Source organism: Alosa pseudoharengus, unplaced genomic scaffold (assembly GCF_046254945.1).
Source record: "Alosa pseudoharengus isolate Yale_2024_CS ecotype anadromous, Long Island Sound unplaced genomic scaffold, YU_APseudo_1.1 YU_APseudo_1.1_scf_3, whole genome shotgun sequence".
NCBI classification, from domain to species: Eukaryota; Metazoa; Chordata; class Actinopteri; order Clupeiformes; family Clupeidae; genus Alosa; species Alosa pseudoharengus.
The window spans coordinates 6,579,022-6,599,021 of record NW_027468718.1 but is presented as its reverse complement, the minus strand read 5'-3'; the positions used below and the strand labels follow the sequence as shown (position 1 = coordinate 6,599,021).

The 20,000-nt window shown below is 44.4% G+C and overlaps 2 protein-coding genes across 2 annotated transcripts in view; both read right to left on the bottom strand.

Annotated features, from left to right (window-relative positions):
• sytl5 (synaptotagmin-like 5) overlaps positions 1-13,031 on the bottom strand; it is a 41,206-nt gene extending 28,175 nt beyond the window's left edge. The window contains exon 1 of the mRNA XM_076262510.1: positions 12,903-13,031. The gene's annotated coding sequence lies outside the window, so the exon portion shown is untranslated. The remainder of the gene's footprint in view (positions 1-12,902) is intronic.
• Positions 13,032-16,116: 3,085 nt separating this feature from the next.
• Positions 16,117-20,000, bottom strand: part of asb11 (ankyrin repeat and SOCS box containing 11) — a 10,660-nt gene continuing 6,776 nt past the window's right edge. The window contains exon 7 of the mRNA XM_076263037.1: positions 16,117-17,236. Within this exon, the coding sequence (XP_076119152.1) occupies positions 17,112-17,236 (125 nt within the window). The 3' untranslated portion in view covers positions 16,117-17,111. The remainder of the gene's footprint in view (positions 17,237-20,000) is intronic.

The following is a 20,000-nucleotide window of genomic DNA, read 5'->3' as shown; positions in this document are numbered from 1 at the left end:
GTGTGTGTGTGTGTGTGTGTGTGTGTGTGTGTGTGTGTGTGTGTGTGTGTGTGTGTGTGTGTGTGTGTGTGTGTATGATGGAGCTAAGTGGAGAGTCTCACAGCATAATGGAAGTGCTTTTTGTGCAAATTGTGTCTGAGTATATGGGTGGGCTTCTATAATGTGTTTGGCAGTGTGCTGAGACATATGTATGTTTGTCTGTGAATAGTTAGCAGAGAAACAGAGAGCAATATCAACTAATTAGTGAGCACAAGGCCAGAATGATGGCAAAGAATTGTTTCTGCCTCAAAACCCAGATTGCCCAGGTGCAGTCTAGAATCATTGTGGAGACATGGAGAGGTATGGTAGCTATTATAAGAACCATTTTAAGGGCTGTGAATGCAAATAAAGAGGTTTCCATTGATTATTTGAAAAGGGTATAAATAATTTTGGACATGTCATTTTTCATAAAAATGTAAAAAATGGTACTTATTATACGCCTCTTTACAATGCTAGTAGAACGCTCCATTGACTTGAATGGGATTTCCCAACGTTCTACGGTAAATTATTTTCATGTAATTATCGCTGTCAATGACAACGGGTTTTGTGCTTCTGATTTAAGTCTTTCATATCACTGCGCAGTAGTAGTCCGGTCACTTTGTGCAATTGAACTTCATTCAAAAGTGAAAGCAGACAGTTGATCAGCTGTGTTCTAAAGAATGTTTGATTCAAGTTCAGCGTGTGTTGCGAACTATTTGTTTCTCAGCAAAAGCCACAACGAAACGGTAACAAATAAATGTAAAGAGACATATCGTGGAGTTTATTTTTTCGTTTTGGCAAGTAGCCGTATAATAGGCGGGATAATGTATAGCTGGCGCATCGTGGTCTTATTTTCCAATAATGACCGGCGTTCTATACATTATCCCTTACATATGTGTGTGTGTGTGTGTGTGTGTGTGTGTGTGTGTGTGTGTGTGTGTGTGAGAGAGAGAAAATCATTGACAGCTCTACAGCTGAAAAGAGCCGCATTATAAACACCTGAATATACAAAGGACCACTTCAGACAGAGGCACTGAACAGCTGCGCACACACACACACACACACACACACACACACACACACACACACACACACACACACACACACACACACACACACACACACACACACGTCAAACAAACATGATAGAAAATCCAATAGCTTTTCATGGATAAAATAATCAAGTGCTTTCTCACTTCTAGTCTGTGTGTGTGTGTGTGTGTGTGTGTGTGTGTGTGTGTGTGTGTGTGAGAGAGAGAGTGTGTAGGAGTGTCTGTGTGTACGTGTGTGTGTGTGTGCGTGTGTGTGTGTGTGTGTGTGTGTGAGAGAGAGAGAGTGTGTAGGAGTGTCTGTGTGTGTGTGTGTGTGTTTGTGTGCGTGTGTGTGTGTGTGTGTGTGTGTGTGTGCGTGTGTGTGTGTGTGTGTGTGTGTGTGTGTGTGTGTGTGTGCGTGCGTGTGTGTGTGTGTGTGTGTGTGTGTGTGTGTGTGTGTGTGCGTGTGTGTGTGTGTGTGTGTGTGTGTGTGTGTGTGTGTGAGAGAGAGAGAGTGTGTAGGAGTGTGTGTGTGTACAAAACAACACAGAAGAGAGGGAAGAAACAAAGCAAGATAAAGGGGCAATTGGTCCAGCACAACTCAGTACGTCTGACTCACCAGGATGGGAAGGGAAATTAAGACAATGTCCATAAATGTGCACACGCGTAAACAGACACACACACACACACACACACACACACACACACACACACACACACACACACACACACACACACATACACACACACACACACACACACACACACACACACACACATGGGTTATTGAGTGCACATCTCTGTCACCTCAGATCTGGGTAATTGTGTGTTTGTGTATGAGCTACTCTGAGCTGCCCACTGTGGCACAACTGGCTGCGGCATCCACACCACATTCAGATCCACACCACATTCAGATCCACACCACATTCAGATCCACACCACATTCAGATCCAAATGCCCACAGGGACACACATTCCACTCTGACCCCCACAGGGACACGCGTTCCACTCTGACCCCCACAAGAACACAAGTTCCACTCTGACCCACAGTCATCTCCCGATCCCACCCAATCCCACTCTTACTCTCTCTTCACGGTCTTGTCTGCAAAAGACCCAAAATACTCCTCAGTGTTCGCTGGTGAAAGTGAAAAAAATGAATTCTCTGCAGCAGCAACTCCCTTTCGTCTTCTAATGTCCTTTCATTTCTTCGGAATATCTCTTTATCGTATGGGGAGCGAAAGTGGAACATGTGATATATTAATTTCACCTACACAATTTCCCAAAATTGGACTTTCAATCCAAGCAGTGTGTGATAAACAGGAGAAGACCGATACTTAATCTAAGGGGAATCTTTCTTACTATAGACAGGGAGATTATAACAGACAAACTACAGACAGGGAGATTATAACAGAGAGACTTCATACCTCAGACCTCAAAACTAAAAGAAAACAAAAATGACTTCTACAACTCACTGACAGAGTAGGCAAATTCACTTAATTTACATTTCAAGGTAAGACAGGCTAATTATCATTCAGTGTTGAATGAGTGAATAATGGAACTGTAGGAAGGATATGGTGGCCAAACGTCATTCCCTGGTCTCTCCAGGCGGTGGCACTGCAGAGCCACTGATCATTGTCAATAGGCTTCAGACCATCTTTAGACCGTCCAGCCAGGCCAGGCCAGGGTAATTTGGGGGCCATCTGGTGATAGTAGCCCAGGTCTACAAGCCTCGTAACCTCGTGAGACCTTTGTGTTCAGACTGTCAGGCCATTATGTAATGCACACAGATCACACTGAAAACATGACTGGCTGGTGTAGGAATGTGTGATAACGTGAATGAAATAGGCTAACATTAGGCCTGTGCTCCATTGTGCCTGGCTGGTGTAGGAATGTGTGATAATGTGAATGAAATAGGCTAACATTAGGCCTGTGCTCCATTGTGCAACAGCAACTCACCCACCCATCTGCTGGGCCATTTCAGTTTCCTCTATTGGCCTTATATAGCCTAGAGATCTAGACGCCCCCTAGCGGCAGCAAATGTCATTTGCAGCCAGGGTAGTCTAGCAACTCTCCGTTGGCTTGCGAGCTGGAAAACTGAAACTTATCAGGCCAATCACATCGTGTATAGAGTCGGTGATGGTGAATTTCTGTGTGAATTTCCTGGATGCTGCTGCTGGCGAACAGCGGTCTTTGAATTTAGTCTCGAGTTAAAGCTTTTTTTAAATTTCCAAAAGTTTGATCTACTAGCCAACTAGCTCAGCTGGTGGGAAAATGCATGGCACTCATGAGTTGTAGCCGGTTGTACCGCTATCCTATTGTGTGCAGAGGAAATTTGAAAGACAACCGTTTATCCCACCCCTCGGATTGAGCAGTGCCAATGGCAAGTTCCCAGACCCTACATCTTGATGTGGGTCTGGCTCATCAGGCTAGGCCTTATACAGTTGTGCTCATGTGTTTACACACCCATACTAAAGTTGACTAAAAGAGGAATAACAAAAATGATCCTTTGGAGATTGATCATAATGCCTTAATTACAAAAATGAGGGAAAATCCAACCTTTAAGGACACCAATTTTCTCTGTGAATGAATAATGTATCGTAAATAAATAATGATTGGCATGGGGTACTTTCCATAAGTTCATCTCTCAATGCAAATCAAACCAGCTATTAGGCTAACTGAAATAAAAACCATGCCAATCTCTAGGTATGGTGAAGGGTACTGTATGTGATAATGGGTGACTATTTTAATTCCAAAGGCCAAGGGAAGTTTATCAGGATGATCCTGGATCCATGAAATAACTGGCCTTTAAAAATTAAAAAATCTGCCTGCCTCTATGGTAATTTAACATAGTGGTGTGTATACAGTACTTATGACCCCTGTATTTTCAGGAAGAACATTTATTTATTTACGATACATTATTCATCACAAAGGAAATTGGTGTCTTTAAAGGTTGGATTTTTCCTGTGCCTCACCAACAATTGACCTCACCACACGTCACTGGTGTGTGTGTGTGTGTGTGCATGCTTGTTTGCGTATGAGCTACTGTGTGTGTGTGTGTGTGTGTGTGTGTGTGTATGTGTGTGTGTATGTGTGTGTTTGCTCAGGGTTGTTTCTACTCCTACAAAGAATGCAAGTGTACTCAGGGAGGGAGCCAACAGTAGCCTAGGTCACACCCACAACTAGACACGCACCCCATAGATACGCACCACAAAACACACACACGCACACACACGCGAACACGCACAGACACACAGTGTGTAGATGACATTTATGTCTGTTCCTCTGTTCTCTTTTCTTGTCATACTGTTTTGTTCGTTCTTTTCCGCTATCACCCCCCCTCTCTCTATCTCATCACTTTTGCTTTCTCTCTCTCTTTCTATTCTCTCTCTCCTCGCTTTTGCCTTTTCTTTCTCTCCCTCTATCTCTCTCTCTCTCTCTCTCTCTCTCTCTCTCTCTCTCTCATTTCTCTCTCTCTCTCTCTCTCCGTATGTGCGTCTCTCTCTCTCTCTCTCTCTCTTCTCTCTCTTCTCTCTCTCTCTCTCTCTCCGTGTGTGCGTCTCTCTCTCTCTCTCTCTCTCTCTCTTCTCTCTCTTCTCTCTCTTCTCTCTCTCTCTCTCTCCGTGTGTGCGTCTCTCTCTCTCTCTCTCTCTTCTCGACAGGTGACTAAGTGAGTGTGAGGTAATTAACACCTGTATGGGTAGAGGCACAATTGAGACATCAATTACTGCATCACTTCAATTAACAGCTGTTCAGACAGCAGACACGGCACCTGCTGCTACGCTGCACTGGCTTCCGCTGAGAGATGGAGAGACACGAGAGGGGCTGAGAAAGAGAGGGAAAGAGAGAGAGAGCGTGTGAAGGGAGTTAAAAGAAAAAGGGAAAGAGAGAAAATGGAAGAAAGGGGTACAATGTGTGTGTGTGTGTGTGGGGGGGGGGGTGTTAGTGATAAATAGGACAGAGGAAGATGGAACAAAACAACTGGAGAGAGAGAGAGAGATGGGCTGAGAGAAAGGAGAGAGAAGATAGAGAGAAACAGACAGAGAGAGAGTGAGAGAGCGAGACGGGGGAGAGATAGAGAGAGAGAAGAGAGGGGGGGACTGGAAAGGAGAGGAAATGAGAGGCGAGAGGGAGATGTGTGATAGACAATCAGGAAATAGAGAGGGGAATGAGAGAGGGACAGAGAGACAGAAAAAGAGAGGGGGATGAAAGAGGGATAGAGAGGGGGTGGAAAAAGAGTGTTTGATAATTAGCAAGAGACAGACACAGAGGTGTGGGGAGAGAAACCAACATGGACAGAGAAAAAATTGCACAGTGCATCAGAGACAGGAAGGGAGATGAGAGGGAGAGATAGAGAGAGATAGAGAGGGAGAGAGAGAGAGAGGGAGAGGAAGAGAAAGAGAGAGAGGGAGAGAGAGAGAGAGAGGGAGAGAGAGAGGGAGGGAGAGAGAGAGAGATGGAGATGTAATGAGAGGGAGAGATAGAGAGAGGTAGAGATAGAGGGAGAGAGAGAGATAGAGAGAGGGAGATTTAGAGAGAGAGGGATAGAGAGAGGGAGAGATAGAGAGAAGATGTAGAGAGAGGGAGAGATAGAGAGAGGGAGATGTAGAGAGAGGGAGAGATAGAGAGGGGGAGAGATAGAGAGAAGATGTAGAGAGAGGGAGAGATAGAGAGAGGGAGATGTAGAGAGAGGGAGAGATAGAGAGGGGGAGAGAGGGAGATGTAGAGAGAGGAAGAGAAGGAGAGAGAGAGAGAGAGGGAGATGTAAAGAGAGAGAGAGAGAGATAGAGAGAGGGAGAGACAGAAAGCAAGAGAGTGGAAAATAACACTGTTGATTGCATAGCCACACGGAACACACGCCACAGGAGGCTCTCACTGTACTGAGGCATCAGCCGGAATCTTCCAGAATCTAGCAGAACTCCTCTCAACTCTCCTGCCCTGCTGCCTCCATTACAACACTTCCACCCCATAATAATTCCTCATTAGGCAGGCAGCATGCTGGGACAGATGTTAACAAGGCCACACATACAACATACTCAGCTCCGAATATACAGACCTCCTCAACACAACACAACACAACACAACACAACACATACCCACACCAACACAGACACTACACAATCAGCTCTGAATATCTACAGACCTCCTCAACACAACACAACACAACACAACACAACCCCACACCAACACACACTAATCAGCTGCAAAGAATATACAGGCCAGCACAACGCAACACGACAACAAAACCTACCCACACAAAAGTACAACAACAACAACAACAACAACAACAACAACAACAACAACAACAACAACAACAACAACAACAACAACAACAACACAACGCAACAACACAACGCAACACAACGCAACGCAACGCAGCGCAACGCAACGCAACACAACACAACGCAGCGCAACGCAACGGAACGCAACGCAACGCAACGCAACGCAACACAACACGGCATGGCATGGCATGGCACAACACACACACCAACACACCACAACAAAACTCACACCTATCCAGGGTCACACACACATTTGAATTCTTTATTTAAATCCACCAATCAAATTTCTTTACAGAAATAACTAAAATATTAGATAGATAGATGAGATAAATATTAGATAGATGATACAACTGTGTGAGAGAGACAGAGAGAGAAAACAGCCCCAAATCCCACAACACAGAGAGAGAGATAGAGAAAGAGAGAGAGAGAGAGAGAGAGAGAAAACAGCCCCAAATCCCACAACACAGAGAGAGAAAGAGAGAGAGAGAGAGAGAGAAAACAGCCCCAAATCCCACAACACAGAGAGAGATAGAGAAAGAGAGAGAGAGAGAGAGAGAAAACAGCCCCAAATCCCACAACACAGAGAGAGATAGAGAAAGAGAGAGAGAGAGAGAGAGAGAGAGAGAGTGAGAGAGAGAGAGAGAGAAAACAGCCCCAAATCCCACAACACAGCATGGAGAAGATGACTGGAGAGGATACCTGTGTGACACAGACCTGTCAATAGCACATAGCCTCTGACACAGGCCCACACACACACACACACACACACACACACACAGACCTGTCAGTAGCACATAGCCTCTGACACAGGCCCACACACACACACACACACACACACACACACAGACCTGTCAGTAGCACATAGCCTCTGACACAGGCCCACACACACACCACACACACACACACAGATCTGTCAGTAGCACATAGCCTCTCACATAGACACAGACACACACACACACACACACACACACAGACACACACACACACACACACACACACAGACACACACACACACACACACACACACACACACACACACACACACACACACACACACACACACACACACACACACACACACACACACTGGGAAGTACTGGGGAGAGAGAGCACTCACACAAGGGTGCTTCTGGAGGAGATGAAGCATGAACAAGCACTTAAGCATCACACACACACACACACACACTGGAACATACACACATGCATACACACATTCATACACACAAATACCCACCATAAAATACACACATTTGCACACAAGCACATTGGAACATAGACACATGCATACACACAAATACCCACCAGAAAATACACACATTTGCACACAAGCACACACACACAAACACACTGGAGCATAGACACATGCATACAGACACATTCATACACACAAATACCCACGAGAAAATACACACATTTGCACACAAGCACACACACAATACATTCCAGGCAGGCAGACAGACAGCCAGACACACACACACACACACACACACACACCACATCCATTCATTGAAGTCTTACACACATCCACTCCATTCACAGCCTGCGCACCCCCCCCCCCCCACACACACACACACAAACACACCCCCCCACACACAACCTTGAGGCTGAAAGGAGACTTCTCTGCACTAAATCATGTTAAGGCACTGCGGTCACCATTGCTAACCACTAAAAATTTGATGGAGAGAGCCTCTCTCTCTTTCTCTCTCTCCCCCTCTCTCACTCTCTCTCTGTCTATTACAGAGAGAGAAAGAGAGAGAGAGGGTGAGAGAGGGAGAGAGAGATTTACACACAATCAGCAGAAACTGAGAGCATCTCAGAGATGTCTATGGTTGTTATGTATATTAATGCAAGACGGCTCCACTTGTGCTCAGCTGAATGTTTCATGGTATGAATGAGATGAGCCCGCCCACACACAGCCCACATCCTCTCCACCCAGCACTGAGGTCTGCTCCACATCCTCTCCACCCAGCACTGAGGTCTGCTCCACATCCTCTCCACCCAGCACTGAGGTCTGCTCCACATCCTCTCCACCTCTCCACCCAGCACTGAGGTCTGCTCCACATCCTCTCCCACTCTCCACCCAGGACTGAGGTCTGCTCCACACGACCCACATCCTCTCCACCCAGCACTGATGTCTGCTCCACATCCTCTCCACCCAGCACTGAGGTCTGCTCCACATCCTCTCCCCCTCTCCACCCAGCACTGAGGTCTGCTCCACATCCTCTCCACCCAGCACTGAGGTCTGCTCCACATCCTCTCCCCCCAGCACTGAGGTCTGCTCCACATCCTCTCCATCCAGCACTGAGGTCTGCTCCACATCCTCTCCACCCAGCACTGAGGTCTGCTCCACATCCTCTCCACCCAGCACTGAGGTCTGCTCCACCTGTCTCTGTGTTTCTCACTCGTGCTCACACCTGTCTCAATCACATCACCTGGTGTGTCTACCTGTCTGAGATATAGCCACACCTGTCTGTCTCACATCCACACCTGTCTGTCTCATATACACCTGTCTAACATAGAGTATGTCTCTGGTGTGTCTCTACCTGTCTGTCTCACATCCACACCTGTCTGTCTCATATACACCTGTCTAACATAGAGTATGTCTCTGGTGTGTCTCTACCTGTCTGTCTCACATCGACACCTGTCTGTCTCATATACACCTGTCTAACATAGAGTATGTCTCTGGTGTGTCTCTACCTGTCTGAGGCACATCCACACCTGTCTGTCTCATATACACCTGTCTAACATAGAGTATGTCTCTGGTGTGTCTCTACCTGTCTGAGGTACATCCACAGCTGTCTGTCTTACATCACTATTCAATGGACCTTTCTGGCCTGTCAATCATGAACAGACTTATAACCAATAAGATTGTGCCACAAGCGGTGGCTCTAGTGGTGTGTACATATAGGTATCAGTCGCAGGTGGGCAACAATCATAGCTACCAGCCTACAGCAGAATAAGTTAAGAAAAGGGGTAACAGCAGCCGAGGAGACGTTGTCCTTTCTGATCTGTGCTGGATTATGGACTGTTAACACTCAAATAAAGCATGTTCTTCAGATAAAAAGACTCTGCAATCTGGCGCTAACTTATTCCTTAAACCGGTCATGGCACGTTCCCGTAGTAAAATGACAATAGGAGATATGCAATGGTGTATGAATAGACGACATGGGTTCCTTTATCGTTATGTAATAGAGTGTGTGTGCGAACACAAAGCCCATGTTATTTTCTTCTGATACATATATGGAACTTGTATGCCAAAGCAGCGTCAGCAAGATCATCCACATCTCAATCTGTCTCACCTGATTCTCTATAGTTGTCATAGCGATCTCACTGATGTCTCTCCTCATCTCCCTTTCTTTTCTAGCTGCCTCTCTCAGTCTGTGCGTGTGGATCTGAAGGACCTTAAGAAGGTGGCAGACTCTTCGCATCTGTGACTGCAGAGTTGCTTAATTAATCAAAAACATCTCTTTTAGAACCTTCCAATTAGAAACACCCAATGCTGTTTCTCTTGAACAAAAAAAAACAAACAAAACCAAAACGATACACTGCTTCCTGATCTAAGGTAATGCCAATCAAAAGACAGCACGAGGGCCGTGTGCAGAGATGGCAAGCGATTTAATGAAGGCCAAGGGAGCACACCAAGGGCCTGGGGTGGACAAGACAGACAGGAACGTCTTTCTGATCACTTTCTTTTATAACACAACACACACATGAATGCCTTGTGGTCACTGTTTTTATAACACAACACACACATGAATGCCTTGTGGTCACTGTTTTTATAACACAACACACACATGAATGCCTTGTGGTCACTGTTTTTATAACACAACACACACATGAATGCCTTGTGGTCACTGTTTTTATTACAAATCTAACATGCATTTCTTCTGCCACCTCTTTCAAATGACCAAGCAAACATAAATGCCAAGTGGCACTTTTTTGAAAATGATAAAACTAACACAAATGCCTTGTGGTACTTATTTACAATTGGAAAACAAATATAAATGCTGTGTGGCACTTATAAAACAGAAAATGACCAGACTAACATGAATACACCGGTCAACATTCAGCTCTGTCCTTCTCCTAGGTTCTTCCCCTTTGCATGGTTCCTCTATACTCGTCAAACCACCACTTCCCCACTCCTCCTCTCCTCTGTCCTCCTCTCCTCTGTTCTATTCTCCTCTGCACCTCTCCTCTCCTCTCCCTCTCCTCTCTGCTCCTCCCCTCCTCCTCTCCTCTCCCTCTCCTCTCTGCTCCTCCCCTCCTCCTCTCCTCCTCTCCCCCTCCTCTCCTCTCCTCTCCTCCCCTCCCCTCCTCCTCTCCCCCTCTCCTCCTCTCCTCCCCTCCTCCTCTCCCCCTCCTCTCCTCTCCTCCCCTCATCCTCTCCTCCTCTCCCCCTCCTCTCCTCTCCTCCTCTCCCCCTCCTCTCCTCCTCCTCTCCCCCTCCTCTCCTCCTCTCCCCCTCCTCTCCTCCTCCTCTCCCCCTCCTCTCCTCTCCATGGCGTTCCCTCACTCTCTCATGTCTCATCTATAGCCTTAGTCTCTCCCCCTCTCCACTCTTTCTCTCATGTCTGTTCCATTAACTCTATCATTCCTTTTCTCTTCTCTCCTTCTTTCCATAGGGTTCAATTCCTCCTCTCTTTCTCTCTCATGCATCTTCCACTCCTCCCTTCATCAATTCCCCTTTCCTTTCCTCCTCCCCTCTGCTCTCCTCTTATCTCCTCTATCCTACTCACTCTCCTCTCCTCTCCACTCTGCTATCTGTGCTCTTGCCTCTCCTCTTGAATGCTCCCCAAGCCACAGATATGATCAGGCAAGCAAGATGAAGCGTACACTATCTGTGTGATAGAAACACACACACGCACACACGCACGCGCACACACACACACACACGGCATCATGCTGCTCTATGGGTTCTGCATTCCTGGAACCCATGTGGCACCCTTGTGTGTTTTTATTTATTATCTGTATGTGTTGTTGTTGTGTGTGCATGTGTGTGTTGTGTGTGTTGTGTGTCTGTGTGTGTGTGTGTGTGTGTGTGTGTGTGTGTGTGTGTGTGTGTGTGGGTATGTGTGCAAAGCCACTATAACACTGAGTTCAGTAATGACCTGATCCATCTGCAGTGCACTGTGATCTGAATTACTTCCTGATGTGGACTCAAACTGGCCCTTTGATGTGGAATGGGGAGTGTCAACACAACTGAGCGCACACACACACACACACACACACACACACACACATAGTGGAGTAGATCAAGAAGAGGTAGAGAGGAAGGGGAGAGAGGGTGAGAGGAAAGGTGATTGTCCTTGTGTCTGAAGCTGTGGTTATGTGCTTGACTGGGTATATAGGGCAGTTTGGGATGAACTGAGGCTGTCATCTTGGGGCAGAAATCCCAGAGCTTCCCTGAGGGAATAATTATAGTGTGTGTGTGTGTGTGTGTGTGTGTGTGTGTGTGTGTGTGTGTGTGTGTGAGAGAGAGAGAGACACACAGAGAGAGAGAAAGAACACATTGGCTTGCCTCTGTGGACGTTTCTCGATTACTAAGACATTTCCTTCCCCTCGTTAATTTACCGGCTGAATCAAAATATCACACCAATTTCAGCCAGTGTCCGTGATGCCCTCGGACAGGTCCTGTATCCCTCCGCTTCGTTTCGAGACCCACATTTCAATTCGCCACACTCCTGCGCTTGCCGCGGTTACATCGACTCGCGCTGAAGCCTGAAAATTCGTTTGACAGCTCGTTTGAAATGCTCGAGACATCAGCCCGCGGCGAGAAGCCGTCTCCGCACCACACGACTCCCTTGCGCAGAGAGAGGGGGAAATGTTATTACCAATCCAATTGAAGTACAAAAACGTAATGGTAACGGGTGTGTAAAGGGATTTTTCTGGGTTTAGCTTTTATGAGTTTCGGGTTCTATGCGTTTTAGACTACAATCGGTTGTAAAGCTCAGTGTTTCCCTTATTCCTCTGGGGTAAACGGAGCTATGAAAAGAGGGTGCGCAGACACGGTTCTTTTATCCCCTCGTGTGTGCAGTCGACACGGAAACACACAGTAACCAGAGCAGATGGGATAGAGGTTTACCTGACAAAGATGCTGACAGACATAGCCTTCGAGGGAACCGTGACTGAAGATTACACTAGTTTGTTATGCCATTAATTGTTGCCTGCACTGTTTAAGGTGATGTGTGAAAGTGTTGAGTGGTGCATTGCACCTGTTTAGTTTGGATGAGGAGCGAACTTTACCCTAAATACTGTGTATCATGAAGGCGACTGGGGAGATACAGCAGACACCACCAGAGCTTTCATTTGCATAAGGAACGGGCAACAAACTCTCAGGCACTGCCAACAATCAATTAGCCTATCCTTCATTTATCCTAAGCTTTACATATGTCTTAGAACAATTAAACAAGAGTGATATAATAGGGCTTATTATGGGCATACAATTCAATGGTAGAAGGAAATGGGTGACGCTACTACCTCATTGTACATTCAGGCAGCTGAGCTGCGCTGTTTGAACTGGCGTGTCAGGAAAACACTCGACTCTTTCAGGATATGGTTAATTAAATCCGTCTTACCTGTCCGGACACTCAAGGAAGATGACAGGGTTTTCCTACGGACGAGTGAACCCCCGTGGTTTTCACCGACTAGGCTTGTGTATCCGTCCGTCGGATCTCTGCTTTGCACGACACAGACACGGACCCTCGCGACGACCGACTCCAAACTCGGTTGTGCCCGCACCCGCCCAGCGCAGCTGCGGTGATGCCCTATGGTAGGCGCGCGAGTGGGGGGCGTGTCCTCGAGCCTCGGGATAGACGGCTAAAATCTCCGTCACCGTTGGAGCAGGGAACCCCGCGCAGATTGCGCGCGCGTGTGAAGCGGCTAATCTGAGTTCAAATTAGGATAAAAAAATTAATAAATAAAAAAAAAGGCCAGACAACACATGCAGCCTCACGTCGGGACCGTGACACCAATAAATCACTGTTATAACAACAGACAACATAATCTTACGATTTGTGAGCTTAGAGTTGTTTCTGTATCTTCCGCTGGCACCCGAGGTTTGATGTCCTCCGTTCATTACGTAACTTGTAGGCTAGCCATGAAGCGGGGGACGTGACTTCTCCTCTGCCCCGTCATTTCATTTTCTTTAGTGCCTGAGATGCCCCTTTGAATCAAAGCAACCAGCGCCCCCGAGCGTTCATGAGGTAGGCTACACACGAACACGCTCACGCATGCACACACACACACAACAATAAATATATTCAGCTATGTGGTTGTGCAATGTTACTCTTCAGAAAAAGAATGTTATATTTTTTTATGAAAATGCAGACATTAATAAAAATGGTGTCTTTACAATCAATTTGCTCTTATTATTGGGACATTTTACACAGTCAAAATTAGTCAAATTCTACACTATTGTTGGACTCAACAGCCGAAATGTTCTGATATTATGTCCTCTTTGTGTTGAATTCTTGTACCCCTATTTGTTATAAAAAATAAAATACATAAAATGTGTGTACAGAGGTAACCAACAAGCTAGCAATTCTTGTCCAAAAAGTATTGCTACTACACCACTATACTCAATATGTTGTCCAACAGTGAGTAATTTTCCCCCGTTGCATCGGCTCTGGATTTTAGGGTTCCCCACCTGTCAAATCCCATTTTAACCTGGCTACACTAGCACACACACCCTTGCTGTCTCACATAGGCCTACTCTGCCAGTCAAGGTATCACATTCAAAAATAGGTCACATTTTACAAAAATGCTAGCCTAATTATTAATTGGGTGCTGCTGGAGAATTTTAACTTTTGAAAAACAACCCCTTAAATGATGACTTTTAGTGATTTTTTATGGAAACGAATTGATAAATTGACTTAAATATATTGCATGCATTGATAGCATATTACAATACAGTCTATAAAAACCTACACAGGTTGTTATATTTTATTCAACTAATTCAACTTTTATTCAACTAAGTCTATTGGGAGTATAATCTCATCACATAATACAATGGAGTAAGTCTAGCTCCTGAGCAAGATTTGAATAATGTAAAGGTAACACCTGTTAAACTCACCTTAACGTAACATTTATTGAGAGTAGAAATAGTTAAATCGTAAAAACCTTATCTTATAGCCTAAACAAAGCAACACTGTCAGGCCTACAGCATGTTTTACCTCTAGTCTTTAGGCAAGGCAGGGGTAGCTCACTGCAAATAACCCCTTATTATATGTAAATTATCTGTTTACATGTTATATTCTTGTTTTTTATTTATTTAATATTCATTTCATGATTCATTTCATTCATTTTTTGTTTATTATATATTTTTTAAGAATGAAGAGGCCTTCTGCCTTTATGGGGACTTTTAATTTGAAAAGGGGTTATTGTGAGAAAACGCATGGAATTCAATTCTAGCACACTTTAGAGGCGCAAGGCTATTATGAGCAAGACTGAACCATAGAGAGGGGTGAAATATAAAGGCTGTATCATTGAAAACGAGATGGCGCAAATGTTTACTTTTTTGGATGACAACTGGTAGTGTAGACACAGGCCTACTGATAGCTTTGATTAAGTCTGAGTGACGCATATTTATATGGAGAGCTAGACGGTCGCCCTACTTGGCCGATGAGGCACAGATTGCCAGTCCGCCCTTGCACACACACACACACACACACACACACACACACACACACACACACCTCCTCACCCCATCCCACATAAATAAATCAAACTTACACCCTTTTATGAATTAAAAAAATCTCTTTTATTTGGCAAATGAGGGCAGATTAACATAAAACAAAACGTTCACATTATATACATTGTATATATACAAGTATTAGAATATATAAGAGAGGCGTCTGTGAGAGTCTGTTGTATGGCTGTGTCTTGTAAAATATATTGCCAGTGTATGCGTTCATTGTAGATATACAGTATACAGTTGCATTATTTGTGTGTGTGTGTGTGTGTGTGTGTGTGTGTGTGTGTGTGTGTGTGGTGGAGGGGCTGTTTGTATATGATGTGTGTGTGTGTGTGGTGGAGGGGCTGTTTGTATATGATGTGTGTGTGCGTGTGTGTGTGTGTGTGGTGGAGGGGCTGTTTGTATATGATGTGTGTGTGCAGGGTGTGATTTGTGTAAAAACCAGAGGGGGGGGTGATTTTGAATAAGTTTGTAACCGCCCCCCCCCACCCCAAAAAAAAAAAAATGAACGAACAATTCATAGCCTAGTAATGTCATGGCTAATAATACCCTAGGCCTATATTATTTTTGCCACCTTTGTAACATTTTAGTTTTAGTTTACCGTGGTGTATGACTTTAAACAGCGAGTGTGCTTGGTATGATGATCAGCTCCTCTATTGCAGGGTAGGACTACGTTTTGACAAGCATACAAATTCACCTTGTTCTTGCCCCATCTGAAATGACTTCTCTACTTTTGCTGCCTCCATCCTTTCTGTATTTGTTGTGTAAAAAACGTTGTATATTATGGCACTGAAGTCTTAAGTTAGTGAATTGGCTAACAGTGTTAGTTGGTAACCAAATAGCCTACACATTGCGCTACACGTAGCCTACACATTGCCCTACGTGCATTCTCTCTCCTGCTGATTTGCGTTCAGTAGCCAAGTGCGTAATATTGCAAAAGTTGAAAAAATAAATGTGTTTATTGTAGCCTACAGAAAATAAATAGCCTATCATACTGTCAGTTAATTGCCTACAGTGCAGTGAAGAGTTTGGAGAGTAAAGTTATAGGGCAACTTGAAGTTTTATGAAAATAACTTACGAACCAGAACATAAAGACCATGAAGCTTCTATTTCTTGCAGCTGTTAAAACACCCGCTAGATAGTTTAAATACCCACCAACATACGTTTTTGCAGTACAGATTATTTCTAAAAGTTATTTGTCTACTACTGGCTGATTTATCAAACGAGTGCTTTCTCGTTCATCCTCCGCAAACTACAGGTGTTTCGGTAGAGAGCCATTGAATAAGCGATGCCAAGCAATTTCTGTAACACTTTTTGTGACATTCAGCAAATATCTCCTCATTTAATGTAAGTTCTTTCGGACAATAGGCCTACGTTCTACTCTACGTGCAGTTGTCCTCCATCTCAGTTGCATCAGTTTTCTAATTTTGAAGGTTCTAAAACATTATTATGCTTCACTGAATCCTTCTCGTTTTCTTTCATTTGTCCAGCTAACTTTTCCATTTAACCCTGATGGATTACACACTTGACATTCTGAAATGTCCTGCACGATCAAGGCCAAATTACGTTATCACGCAGCCACTGTGTCAGCAGCATCAGTGCTGACGGTGACGGTGCGTTTCTAATGTCAGATTATTATGTAGGCTAGCCGACTAGACTGTTCTCACGTTGCAGCGCTTTACTTATATGAAGTAGCATTAATCAGTATGAGGGGCAGAGGGGGATAAATGGTGTGTCCCCCGACGATAAAAATAATTTAGCAGAGGTAGGGATAGGAAAACCAGAGGGTGGGAAATCCTCACCATCCCCCCCTACAAATCGCACCCTGTGTGTGTGTGTGTGGTGGAGGGGCTGTTTGTATGTGTGTGTGTGTGTGTGTGTGTGTGTGTGTGTGTGTGTGTGCTGGTTACCACTGGGCTATGCTGGATGCACAGCTGCAGTGTTCTATTCACAGAGCGTAATATTTTTATCTGGATGTGTGCTCTCTCACACACATCCGGTGTAGGCAGTTCCATTGCATCTGGTGGTGTGTCTGTGTGTTATCTGTAGAGCAGGTAATTGTGAAGAGTGTGTGTCTGTGTGTGTGTGTGTGTTATCTGTAGAGAAGGTAATTGTGAAGAGTGTGTGGCAGGTAGAGTGTGTGTGTCTTGCTGAGTCTGTGTTGCCCTAGCGACCGGCGGATACACAGCCTGGAGAGCTGGGAGAGAGAGCAGGGACCTGAAACACACACACACACACACACACACACACACACACACACACACACACACACACACACACACACACAGAGACACACACACACAGGCACACACACACACACACATACACCCACACCCACACACACAGGGACACACACACACAGGCACACACACACACAGGCACACACACACACAGACACACACACACACACAGGCACACACACACACACACATACATACAACCACACACACACACACGGAAGTTAATCTCAGCATCTTAAAAAACACTTATAATCTTCCTTGCGTTAAACCTGAAAGGAGTACCGTCACACCAGTGTTGGGAAATGAACATTCTAAAGAATATCTGGGTTCATTGAATTCAACCAGAGCCTTATAGATATATAAGTATATCTATATGGCTCTGAATGCAACATAGAATTTTAGAACCTTCAATTGTTGCGTAACGGAATGTTATGTTAGAATGTTCAAAAACCTACACCTTTAACCCTTACGAGCCCGACCGTTCTAATTTCGTTACAAAAGTAACGATGGCCAATCGTCTAATATCTCAGCTGTCCAATGACTGATTTTATTTCTGAAATCTTCCCCGTAATGCTGACAACATAAGCTTCAATTTGATATGATTGGTTAAGGGGTTTATGGCGCGAAATGTTTTGGATACTTGAAGATGAGTCTTGAAAAAATATTTTCACTTGAGTCCTGCATTTGACGTGGACAGCTGGATGCCACCTGCACTTAAGTTGGAGTTTACCTCGACTGGAAACCACACAGCTGGATAAACTGAGGTAATATTGTTTTTACATCGGTTCTAGTTATGGTTTATCTTAATTTGAAGTCCTTAAATCATGTTATTTGACAGTAATATGCTTTCTCATCAGCGTCAACATTATGGCTTAGCGGGGGGGGGGGCTAGTGCATCATCACGTAACTTTAGCTAACTGTATAATTCTGAACTGCTTGCAATATTATCGTTTGCTTTTGATGTCCGTTATTTTCGTTTGACAGTTTCATTTAAAAACCTGTTATTATATAACCTGTAGGTAAGTTTGTTTTCTAGTACCAATTTGCTTGTTAGGTAAGCATTATATTGGCAAGACAGTATAGCAAACCAAAGCTGAATAAATCAATGGGCGCCGCGTTTCAAGTTGCGTTACGTTCTGACATGAAATAAGTTGGGCGATATTTTTACTCTCAGTATGTAGTTGTAGAAAATAAGATGTGAAATCACATATTCTGTCAGAAATGTGATTAACTTATTGCCTTTCCTCCGGTTGTTATCTGTAGTGCAGTCTGTAGTGAACTATTTTAGCTTGCTAACTTCTAAATGACAAACATCAGACGTGCTTGTCTCAACATTTTCTAAGATGGCATGACTTGAAATAGATGAAGCACAACTCCTCTCAATATGTAGTTATAGAAAACATGATGTGAAATCACATATTCTGTCAGAAATGTCATTATTGCATTTCAGCAGTTTGTTACTAGGTGAAATGTAATCTGTCTTTATCTTGATGCCAGCCAGGCAATCAGATTTAGGGAAGCTAAACCCATGTGTAATACAATGACTTTTCATAGGCCTACTTAGAAATATTTCGAGTATATTCTGAGGATGCTTCAATAGTTTAGGCTACCTCTTCTTTTGTGTGCATACATGCACAAATCTGTAGTTTTGTGATTTTATTTTTTACATTAATAAAGGTATTTGTATGATTTCGCTCTTGTTTCAGATGGAGGATGACAAGACCTACACAGACCTTCTCGCAAGCCTGAAGAGGTAGCTGACTGCTCATGAGCTTGCGCTCACAATGCTGAAGACCATGAGGGGATGGAGGAAGAAGGTATAGATTTATGTGCCGTGCGTAGGATGGTGCAGACTAAAACACTGTGTGAAATAGACTTGTTATGTTCTTTTTTATTCACATTGTTGTCCCAGGCATATGTGGTTTTACCAACCGGAAGGAATGGGAGCTTGTGCTTAGTAGGCCGTCGTATGCAAACAGTGCAGGGGCATGGGACAAAGACCCCAGAAGAGTTTCACAGGTTTCTGGGATTGATCATTTACATGGGGTTCACTTCCCTCCCTAATATCCATTGCTACTGGGGAACCAAGTCTTGGCAGGGATCAGGGGACATTGACCAAATGATGAATACATATTTTGTACTCCAAAAAACGCAGAATACCAGAAAGCACTTTTAATCCATTGACATTGCCGTTTTCAGTAGCTTCTTGTTATTTCAAGTTTGACAATGCAATGCAGAATCTGGTGTTGAACCTAGGTTTGGTAGCGACAACCAGAAAGAATTTGGAGGAAATCTATCACAACAGTTGGTAGGCATTTCCGTTGAAATTTCAGCCTCACCTTCAGCTGCTCCAACTACTACTCTGTCGTCTTTCCATCAAGTACATATTCCTGTACAGCAGGAGCTTGTTATAAAAAACGTACATAATAAAACTAAAGTAGCTTGTATGGCCCTGGAGTGTAACGGTAGGCGAATTTGATTTATTGATAAACAAATTGCTGTCAGATTTGGCATTCTGCAAAAGGGGATGCGTTTAGTAATGAGTCATAGCTCTTCTGTGTTCAACCTTCAGGTTCCCCACCCCAGCTTTCCCTATCCTCCTCTGTAAGTGTGTGTGTGTGTGTGTGTATGAGTTTGTGTGTATATGTGTGTATGTGTTTATTCTCCACAGGCTTGTTCTAAGTATGTAATCCACTTTCAAATGTTTAGAACACATTGAGTTTGAGTGATGTTGATTGTAT